Genomic DNA, 10,477 nt, shown 5'->3' on the forward strand with positions numbered 1-10,477 from the left:
AAAATACTTTTTTAACAGCTAATTTCACCGATGCACTGCTGGGGATACACCGGGGAGTGGTTTATTCTCAGCAGGTGGTGGATTTTTAGGCCATGAAAATTCAAGCTGTTTGTATCACAGTTTTTTATTGAGAACATTAGGTAAAGAGTTAGTGGTAAAGCTTATTGGCTCACTCAGTTCACTTCTCAACACAAGCCGCCTTTTCTGACTCCGGGTCCCTTCTTCCTCCCAGGTTGCAAAGACAGTGGCCCAGAGGCTCAACACCGACCCCATGTTGCTCCAGTTTTTCAAGTCTCAAGGGTAAGGCGGGCCCCATCGCCTCACATCAGGGTCTGTACTGCCTGCTCTCCAGAGTCGATCCGGACATCGTGGAACTAATCCCACGAGTGGGGCGGCCGCGGCACCTGACATGCCCCTACTTAGTTTCCGATAGAGAGTGGTCACCTCACACATCCTGACGTCCGAGACACGGGCGGCCTCACCCAGAGCCCGACGGATACGTGACCCCCCGCGTCTCCCGCGCGTCCAGCCAGGTCCACCCCACCTAGGCTCGCGCGCACCGTATCCCCATGCCGAGAGCACAGGTGGGGCCACGGGGGCCCTCAGGGCTCTGGAAACAGGAGTGTGTAGGGAAGCCTTGTGCCGGGCCTACATTTTGGCTCTGGGCGTAAGGGCAGTGGTTTGTTTTATGCTCACGGATATTTTAGGTAAACAAGTCATTTGTTTTTATGCTTTTTTCTTGTGCAGTTATAGGGACGGCCCGGGTAACCCTCTTAGACATAATTATGAAGGGACTTTAAGAGATCTCCTACAGTTCTTCAAGCCTAGACAACCCAAGAAGCTTTACTATCAGCAGGTATGAGTCTGAATTCCCATAACCGTGGGTGGTCAGGACAGGCTTGGGTTTTGTGGAGACATATCTGATGGTCTCTCTTTTCTCAACAGCTTAAGATGAAAATCACAGACTTTGAAAACAGACGAAGTTTTAAGTGTATTTGGTTAAATAGCCAGTTTAGGGAAGAGGTATGTGCTTTTTAATGATAAGAATTTTTATTTATTTTTATTTTCATTGGTGTGTGTTCAGTGTTTGTCTGTCTAGCCCTTGAAAACTAAAACAACGAAAGAAGGGTGCTAGTGGCCCTCTGCCCCCTCCTGCCACCACCACTGCTTCTCAAACCGTTTCTGCCTCTGCCCAGCCCCCTGGGCAACAGCAGGGGCCTGAGAGCAGGGTTGGGGGTGGGGGGGTGGAGGATGCGGACCCCCGCTGTTAACCGAGGGCGCACCCTACCCCCATGAGGTGGTGGCTCTAGGAGGTCTGTCCCTGCTCGGACCCAAGCGCTTCACCTTCGTAGCTTGGCCAGTTTCGAATGACCGTGCACGCCATGTGCCATAAACATGCTCACCTGGGTGGATCTGATAGGCTGACATCCTCCAGTCCAACTCTGGTCATTGTCGAGGCCGACACTCTCTCTCGATGTCCCTTTGCTCAGAGAGCAGACTAGGAGATGGCCTTCTGTGTGGGGAGTTTCCTGAGAAGCTGTCCTGTGAATGGCCACCTTTTGGCATCAACGGGGCATTTCTTAAACTCCCCTGGGGTGGGGCCGGGGGACAGAGTGCACGCATCGGGGCATTCAGGGTGGGGGTGTCCTGATGTCGTGGGGGTCTTGGGGACAAGTGAACATCTCGTGCAGTGTTTCCCCTCTTCCCAGCAACGTGGGTGTGTGTGAGCAGAGACCCCCTTATGTTTTCTTTCATCTTGCCCTTTCCTAGGAAATAACACTATATCCCGATAAGCACGGGTGTGTCCGGGACCTGCTGGAAGAATGTAAAAAGGCTGTTGAGCTCGGGGAGAAGGCGTCAGGGAAACTTAGGCAAGTATTTCCTGAAGTCGGAGGCGTCCCCGGGGAGGTGCTGGCCCCGGGCCCCATGGCCGTGTTACTGGACGCGCGCACAGGGGCAAACCGGCTCTTGGCCTGGCTTCTGTGGCAGTGTATAAATATTTTATAGTTGAGCCATATTTTTTTCCTTCCTTCGCTGTCTCCTGATCGTTACTAAGATGTAGTAAAGATGAGATTCGGGTAGAAAAGTCAACGCCTGGGGTGTTGGGGTGGCCCAGTCAGTAAAGCGTCTGCCTTCAGCTCAGGTCCTGGGAGCGAGCCCCGTGTCGGGCTCCCTGCTTCTCCCTCTGCCTGCCGCCTTGCCTTCTTGTGCTTTCTATCTCCCTGTCAGATAAATAAATAAAACCTTAAAAAAAAAAAAAGTCAACACAGTGGAGAGAGGATTAAAGTGAGTATCAGCGGAAACTGGGCAGAGCTGCTCTCAGTTGTGTTTGAGAAAACCAGGCGCTTCTGACCCGTGAAGCTGATTCTCCGCCTGGAGACAGAAGCCCGGACTCGGCGAGCAGGGTTCATGTCAGAGTCGGGCCCGCTCGTCCTGGTGCCCTGCCGTCTGTTCCCAGGACAAAACAGGCCTTGGGGCTGTTCGGTTCCTGGAACGTTTGCTCCGTGATATTAAGAAAAGAATGAGATCTTTATCCTCTAATGAGTGCAGGAGCAAAACACTCCAAGTCCTGCCAGTTGGGAACCATCGTGGGCACAGGGCACGCGGTTCCTGGACGCTCGGTTTCAGCTCCATCATTCCGCCCGCATGGGGCCGCGTTGCATGGGGCCGCGTTGCCTCGGACGCGGGGTCCGCCGACTGGGGTTGTCCGGGGTTGTGCGTGTGCTCCCCGACAATGCCCACTTTGCACCTTTCAGCTCTCTAAAGAGGAGGAAAATAAGCAGCTGTCGATAGCTATTTGATAAAGAATTTCTTCTTAGGAAGCTACTCATCAGTCCTTTTTCTCACACAAATTGATGTAGTCCACTCCCCCCTTGTTCTGTGCAGGCTGCTAGAGATTGTAAGCTACAAGATTATCGGTGTGCACCAAGAAGACGAGCTGTTAGAGTGCTTATCCCCGGCGACGAGTAGAACGTTTCGAATCGAGGTAACCGGCCCTCCCTGTGGGGCCCTGGCCAGAGCGACGGCCACCCGCCTCCCTCCGCCAACGGCACTGACTTGCGGGTGCCGCCCCAGTGCCATGCGTGGTACCAGTAGAGGCTGTTGCTTGCAGCTGCTTTGCTCTTACACATTTTGAGAAGTTAATGTTTCATTGTGACGGAATTTACATAATGTAGAAAATGTAGAATTCTCCTCTGGAAGCGCTTCAGGCGTGTGCAGCTGAGCGGCCCTCCCCGCCGTGTGTCACAGCGCATGTCGGTCCCCTTCCCCTACAGCTCCCCGCCTGCCCTCCCCTGCTCCTGGCACCGTGTCTCTGACTGCCAGCGGTCCCCGTATATGTAGGGTCGCAGACGGCTTGTGCTCAGGAGTGAATACGGGCCACAGGCACATCTGGCCAGAAGCTGAGGCTCCGTGTTGACGGAGGAGTGGCTGGGATTTCCAGTGACGTCATTTGGTCTCTCCAGACCCAGAGTTTCCTTAAAAAAATGCAGATGCCGGTCGCCTGGGTGGCTCAGTGGGTTAAGCCTCTGCCTTCGGCTCAGATCATGATCCCAGGGTCCTGGGATCGAGCCCCGCATCGGGCTCTCTGCTCAGTGGGGAACCTGCTTCCCCGCCGACCCCCTCCGGCTGCCTCTCTGCCTACTTGTCAGATAAATAAATAAAATCTTTAAAAAAAAAAAATGCAGGTGCCTTCCACCTCTGAGGTCTCATCCTCACAAGACTCGGACGTGGTGTTGGGCCAAGATAAGCCTCAGCTGTGTTGTTGGAGCAGCGAGTCGGAAGCGAACGCGGCCTTGGTGTGCGTGGACCGCGTTGCTCAGCTGCGTGTCTGCTCTGGGTCCGCAGGAAATCCCTCTGGACCAGGTGGACATAGACACGGAGAACGAGATGCTTGTCACCGTGGCGCACTTCCACAAGGAGGTGTTCGGGACGTTCGGGGTTCCGTTTCTGCTGAGGATACACCAGGTGAGGGCCGGGCTGCGAGGTCGAGGACCCACCGCCCCCGGTGCTGCGGGCTTCGTGCTGCCGCCCATGCCCGCTGGGCTGATGCGGAGCTCTGCTGGCGTCCATGCGGGCCGCACGCAGGTGAGTGTGCACACGTGTCCTTCACCGTCCGCAGGGCGAGCACTTCAGAGAAGTCATGAAGCGGATTCAGAGTCTGCTGGACATCCAGGAAAAGGAGTTCGAGAAGGTACGTGCCTTGGGCACTTGGGAGCGATGTACGGGCCGCGCTCAGAAATCTTGGCTCAGGAAGCAGCTGGGACTTGGGCCAGAGGTGAGCGTTTGCTTGTGACCGGAGTTCACGGAGGAGGGCCCTTCTGTCTTTCAGTTTAAATTTGCCATTGTGATGATGGGCCGACACCAGTACATCAACGAGGATGAGTATGAAGTGAACTTGAAAGACTTTGAGCCTCAGCCTGGTAAGCGCCCTTCCATGGGCCGAGCAGCGGGCGGCCCACCGCGGGTTCCGGTGGCGTCTGTGCATGTGAAGCAGGGAGGAGCGGTGCGTGGCCACGGTCACGTTGTCGTGGCTCCCTGGCAGGGCGCACTGGGAAGCCACTGGCACGCTCCGTGAGGGTGGGTGGTGCTTGGCTGCGAGTCCCAGCTTCCCCGGGAGCCGCCCTGAGGGCCGCTGGCCCTGCCGCTCCTGGGCCTGCTCTCCGTCCGTCTCAGCCGTGTCTCTCTCTCCACCAGGTAACATGTCTCACCCTCGGCCTTGGCTAGGGCTCGACCACTTCAACAAAGCCCCAAAGAGGAGTCGCTACACTTACCTGGAAAAGGCCATTAAAATCCATAACTGACTTCCTTACCCAGTGTGTGCAAGGCAAGGGGCCGTGCGTGGGTGTGTGCCCCTTTTTAACAGCCTAGAACTTTGGTCCACGTGCACTCTGTCCGAAGTCTTCAGCAAGAGGGTTTGCTGCTGATGTTAATTTTATTTTGTTGAGGCTGTTCAGTTTGGCTTCTCTGTATCTATTGACTGCCCTTTTTGAGCAAAATGAAGGTGTTTTTATAAAGCTTGGATGCCAATGAGAGTTATTTTACGGTAACCACAGTGCAAGGCGACCGCCAGCATAATGGGGGTGGGGGGAAGGGGTGAGGGCCGCGAGGCTCTGGCGAGAGGCCTCTGGTGTGTTCCCAGCGGGCGGAGGCCGCCCGGCTGCCTTCCTGGGGTCGCGGTCCCTGCCACTGGGCTCGCGTGGAGGCTCATCTGCCGTGTTTCCCTCCATTCTACTTGCCATGACCTTCTGTGCATCTGTAAAGGCAAAACAGAGAAACTCACAACCTAATAAATAGTGCTCTTTCCTTCACTGCGTGTACTGTCCCCCTTCCTCGGTCCTCCTCCCGCTGCCTGGGTCTCAGTAAACGTGTCTCAGCCGCCAGCCACCACCATTCCGCAGCCGCGCACACCGTGGAGGCGCCGGATACGGATGCGGGCCTGGCGGGTGGTCCCGGGTCTTTCTGTTCACTTGGAAACACCGGTCAGATGGAGGTGTGCTCTGCGGCCCCTCGGCAGGCCTAGCGAGCTCACCGTCCCTGCAAGCAGTGCAGCGGGTGTCCGTAGAAGTTCCTCGAAGCGGAACAGACGGAATGAGACAAGGAGGGTCTTCTAGCAAAGAGGGCATGCTCACTAGTGGTCAGTAAGCTGTCGACTTTGTAAAAAAGTTAAAAGAAAAAAAAAGAGAGAGAAATGAAATTGTATATTTAATGAATGAACATGTACAATTTGCCACTGGGAGGAGGTGACTTTGTTGGGTGCATTTAAGTGACTTTCACTGATGTTGATACTCATTGTGTGTAGTTTTATTTCAGTCCCAGGCTTGTTTCCTTTTATTTTGGAGCTAATGCCGGCTGCGTGTCTAGTTTTGAGTGCAGTAAAATAGAATCAGCAGATCACACTCATTTTTCATCCTTTTCCAGGAGTTTTGTTTGTTTCTGTAGCAGCAATGTACACCAACTCTTCCTGTATATTGCCTTTTTGCTGGAAAATGTTGTATGTTGAATAAAATTTTCTATAAAACCTACAATCCGCTGAGTGGCGTGGAGGTTGAGGGAGGTCTCTGCTCCCCTGCTGGTCGTGTTGCTGACGGACGGTCCTGGTCTCCTGGGGGTTTTGGATTTTGCCTTCCATTTGAGGCGAAAGTGGACCGTTTAAGCTCAAGTAAGAGGAGGTTTTCCGGGAGGAACCCGGGCACACAGGAGGCGGCTGGAAATAGTACTGGAACGGTGGGAAGTGATGCCCGGACCCGTCCGCGCAGGTTCCTGGGCTCTGCGCTGGTCTTGGATTCAAAATGACTTTGGTTTCCAGGTTTCCACAGCCTCGTGTGTGCCTTTGCTCCCCAGGAGCTGTCTCCCGAGGCGCGCGGGTGGCACGTTGCAGGGGCGTCCCGTGCGCGCCCCGAACCCTCCTGCCGTAGGAGGGGTGTGGCCAGGCCAGCGAGGCCTTTGTCTGTATATGACTTTGAGCATCATTACGTGGTCGATCTTCTGTTTTCGCTTTGGCCGTGGCTCGGTTCTGGTCGGGGAGCTGGCAAGTGTGGTCCCCAAAGCTGTTAAGTGACTGTTCTTACGAAGAGCCGGCAGTGTGGACGTGTTCTGCTTTTACTTGTCCGTTCCCTCCCAGCTGGGGGCTTGAGCATCCAAGTTGATACAACGTTCTTCGGGGCACGGGGTGGAACTGCCTTCAGCTCATTCTAAACCCTGAGGACGTTCCTGCCTGTTGGCCATCCGACTCCCCAGACAGATGCGTCCCTTGGGAACGTGATGGCACGTGAGTGTGACCTGCACGTGGGCACCGTGGGCAGAGAGAAGCGGCCTTGCTTTACCGTGAGGAGGTGCCAGTCTTGCCTTTGCCTTCCCTGAGGGTTCCCTGCAGGGAGGAAGCGCCGTCCCACGGGGGCTGCGGGGGCGTCTTTGGACTGCGTTGCTGGCCTTGCTCAGAGCGCCAAGGCCCGGTCTCGGGACACGGGACAGCGGACTCTCAGGACTGTGTCTTCCCAGGCGGGCCTCGGCCAAGGCTTTCCTGCCGCGCGTCCCTGTTGGCTTTGAGGCGCGGCGGAGGTGCGTGCGTGGTGTCGGGGACGGACACCTGTGCGGAAGGCGCCCTGCGGCACAGACGCTGGTGCTGGGGGCCCGAGCGGAGCTCCCGAGTGTCTCTGCTCGGCTCAGCGCTGCTGCCCGAGTCTGGGAGCGGCCACCCCGTCCTATGAAGCCTGGGTTCCAGCAGAACTCGATAAAACTGGGCGAGGGTGCTCAGAGCCTCCCTACCCCGCCGTGGAGGGGCTGGGAGCCGGGGTGCCGTGTGGTGGCTGGAGCGGTCGGTCAGTGGTCGGCCTGTGCGGGAGCGGCTGTCCGAGATCGCCCTTGGCACCAGGCCTTGCCCCTGACGGACACCACGGGGCCGTGTCTGACGTCGTGTGAGAGCCTTGTGCCCCCATGGAGTCCAGTTGGGGGCCCGCAGTCTCCCTGCATCTTGCTGTGTCTGTGGGGCCCAGGGCCTCAGCCGCAGCCACTGTGCCTGCTGAGCCCCGGACGTGCCACCCAAGGGGCTGAAGGTGGGTTTTTAATTTAACTTCAATTGCTGCAAGTCGTTAATGAGCTCTACTGTGTTGGAAAAGCCATTCACTTTATTTTTTAAGATTTTATTTATTTTACAGAACATAAGCAGGGGGAGAAGGAGAAGCAGGGATCCCCAATGGGCTCCATTTCAGGAGCTTGGGATCATGACCTGAGCCCAAAGCAGATGCTTAGCTGAGCCACCCAGGCGCCGCTGGAAAAGGCTGTGCTAGCCCGATTTTCCCCATGTTATGGGTTGTTCCAGCAGTTGGTTCACTTGGAGCCTCTACTTAAAACCTAAAACAGGGGCACCTGGGTGGCTCAGTGGGTTGGAGCCTCTGCCTTCAGCTCAGGTCATGATCCAGTGTCCTGGGATCGAGCCCTGCATCGGGCTCTCTGCTCAGCCGGGAGCCTGCTTCCCCCCACCCTCTCTGCCTGCCTCTCTGCCTACTTGTGATCTCTGTCAAGTAAATAAATAAAATCTTAAAAAAAAAAAAAAAAAAAAAAAAAACAAACTAAAACCTAGTGGGTTTGCCTGACCTTTTCGTGAGTGCAGAGCCTTCTTGGGCTCTCACTGGATGGGAGCAGAGTAAGACGGGGCCTTGCCAGCGGGGACCGGAGCCTGTGCGGACTTGCTCTTTCCCACCTTTCCCTTTGCGGCCCTTTGTGGCAGGCTTTGAAGCCAGGCCCACGGGGGCTTCCCGAGGGGTCAGAGCAGAACTGTAGGGTGGGTCCCTGCAGGTCTACCCACCGATGCAGGGATCCAGGAGTGGGCATGCGTGTGCACACCACCGTCTGCCCGGAGCTGGTAAAGGCGCAAAGGTGTGATAAAACGGGGCGCCTGGGTGGCTCAGTCGGTTCAGCTTCTTATGCCTTTGGTTCAGGTCATGATCGCAGGGTCCTGGGATCGAGTCCTGCGTTGGGCTTCCTGCTCAGCAGAGTCTCTGCTTTTCCCTCTGCCTCCTGCTCCCTGTGCTTGTGCGATCGCTTGCGCGTTCTCTCTCATAAATCAGTCTCTAAGAGGAAAATGTGTTACGATGTTGGGAGGGAAAAGTACACGCGGAGCCCCCATGGCACTTACCTGTTCCCTTCCTCACCGGTGAAGCGACCCTTCAGGCTCCTTTTCACAGAGTCCGCCTCGCAGTGGGCGGGCGGCAAAGATGGGTCCAGGGCCGTGTCTGGCTGCTGCCCGGGGTGCGTGCTTTCAACCCCAGCCTGGGCCCTCACCTCCTCATCTCTGCCCACACAGACTGGCTCGGCCTGGGTGTCCACAGCTACCGGCGGTGGCCCAGCTTCCACGAGCGCTCCTGGAAGTGGTGGGCCCCCAGCTGACAGAGGCTCCCTAGCTCCTTAGCCTGCCTGCCCCCAGCCAGCACACACCCTCCAGCCTGCCCCTGCATATGGGGGTGGGGCCCTGTCCTATCTTCGGGTGTTGGCCACGCTCCCGGGAGAGAGTGGGTAAGAGAACGGTCAGCTGTCCTCCGGCAGTCGTCACTGTGAAGCACGCCATGCTGCCGCCGTGCAGCCCAGTGACCGGGTTGTGCTGCCTGGCTGGGCTCTCGCCTGCCAAGTGCAGGGCTGACCCCCTCAGCCTCCCACTTCCTGGGTGCTCCCAGCCCGCCGTCTGGAGGGGAAGGAGCAGGGCCATTCCCATGTAGCGGTGAGGAGGGCTTGCAGCATCCCAAGGCCAGGTGGGTCTCTCAGCCCCTGGCCCTTGTGGCCACACTGCTCCAGTGGCCCTCAGGGGAAGTTGTGCCCTGGGAGGAGGAGGTCGCCATCCCCCAGCTTGATCCTGTAGTGAGATTTCGGGACGCGACCACTGAGGCCCCTTGGGGTGGGAGCCCTCGTCAAGGCGGGGAGCAGGCCCTGGGATCATGGGACGGTGGGGAGTGCCGGGGCTGAGCCCCACGGACAGCGGTTTACTTCGCCGCACTGTTGCTGGGGAGGGGTCTGTGCAGCTGGACCTACGCTGGGATTTAAAAGAAGTCGACGTCTGGATTTCCGTTGTGAATCTCCTGATTTTTAAGTCTACGAATGACATTTTCTTATACCGCATAGTCGGAGTCAGAAAGGCCCAGGGAGCAATTGATGGGCTCCTGGCTGGGTGCTGGCCAGAGCCGCGCAGGACCTCGGGCCCACAGCCTCCGAAGAAGGGTTCGGTGACGGCGGAGCCAGGCCACTAATGCAGGCCCCCGAACCCCGGTGCCCGAGGCATCGTGAGCCGCGAAGCACGCACGGTGAACCTGTCCTAGGACGGACCGCTCCCGGCCACAGAGCCCCCCGAGAGTCCCAGTCCAAACCGGCAAGCTGCTCGTTGAGCATGGACCCGAACACTGCCCTCGGGGTGAGGTCTGCAGGTGGATCTGGCCTTGGCCGCCACCGCAGCGCCAGGCACGCCTCTGACTCCCCACAGGGCCCAGGCAACTCCACATGGATGTGGAGCTCCCGCAAGACCCAAAACAGGCCCAGTCCGGTGAAGACGGCTCCCGCGTGCTGCTGGCTGCTTCCCGCCGTCGCCTTCAGATGCGGAGCCCAGGTGGGTGGCCCCCGTGTTGTCTCCCTGGGTTCTCCCAGTGCCCCCACCCTGTCCTGATGAGAGACGGGTCCCTAGGTACTGTGTGCCCACTGTGTGTCACACGCTCCGGGGCTCTGCAGCTCCTGGTTCCTGGAGTGGAGGCCCCCCTGCCTGGGTCTCCGCAGCTAAAGGCTGGGGGAGGGAGCATCACAGCAAATAGCTTTTTTGTTTTTGTTTTTTTAAATTTAACTCCTAAGAGGGACACTCAGCTCATTTTCTCTCCTGCCCTCTAATTCACTCACTTCCCTTCTCCTCCTATAGGAAATCTATTTTCCTTGAAAAGGTGGGTAACATTCATCTTATTTTGCAAAATAAAATCCCCTCGTGGGGGCCCCTAGCTGACTCAGT

At 57.1% G+C, this 10,477-nt stretch overlaps 1 protein-coding gene across 5 annotated transcripts in view; it reads left to right on the plus strand.

The window, feature by feature from the left end:
* Positions 1–6,023, plus strand: part of USP7 (ubiquitin specific peptidase 7) — a 62,399-nt gene extending 56,376 nt beyond the window's left edge. For 4 of the 5 annotated variants that reach the window (XM_032326886.1, XM_032326889.1, XM_032326887.1 and 1 more), the window contains 9 exons: positions 233–300; positions 748–856; positions 946–1,023; positions 1,771–1,871; positions 2,887–2,986; positions 3,847–3,966; positions 4,121–4,192; positions 4,331–4,421; positions 4,696–4,844. In XM_032326886.1, coding sequence (XP_032182777.1) covers positions 233–300; positions 748–856; positions 946–1,023; positions 1,771–1,871; positions 2,887–2,986; positions 3,847–3,966; positions 4,121–4,192; positions 4,331–4,421; positions 4,696–4,802 — 846 coding nt within the window. In that variant the 3' untranslated portion in view covers positions 4,803–4,844. Of the gene's footprint in view, positions 1–232; positions 301–747; positions 857–945; positions 1,024–1,770; positions 1,872–2,886; positions 2,987–3,846; positions 3,967–4,120; positions 4,193–4,330; positions 4,422–4,695 lie in introns of all 5 variants that reach the window. The other variant, XM_032326885.1, reaches the window with a different exon arrangement.
* The last annotated feature ends 4,454 nt before the right edge of the window (positions 6,024–10,477 follow it).

This window comes from Mustela erminea, chromosome 20, assembly GCF_009829155.1.
Source record: "Mustela erminea isolate mMusErm1 chromosome 20, mMusErm1.Pri, whole genome shotgun sequence".
Classification (NCBI taxonomy): domain Eukaryota; kingdom Metazoa; phylum Chordata; class Mammalia; order Carnivora; family Mustelidae; genus Mustela; species Mustela erminea.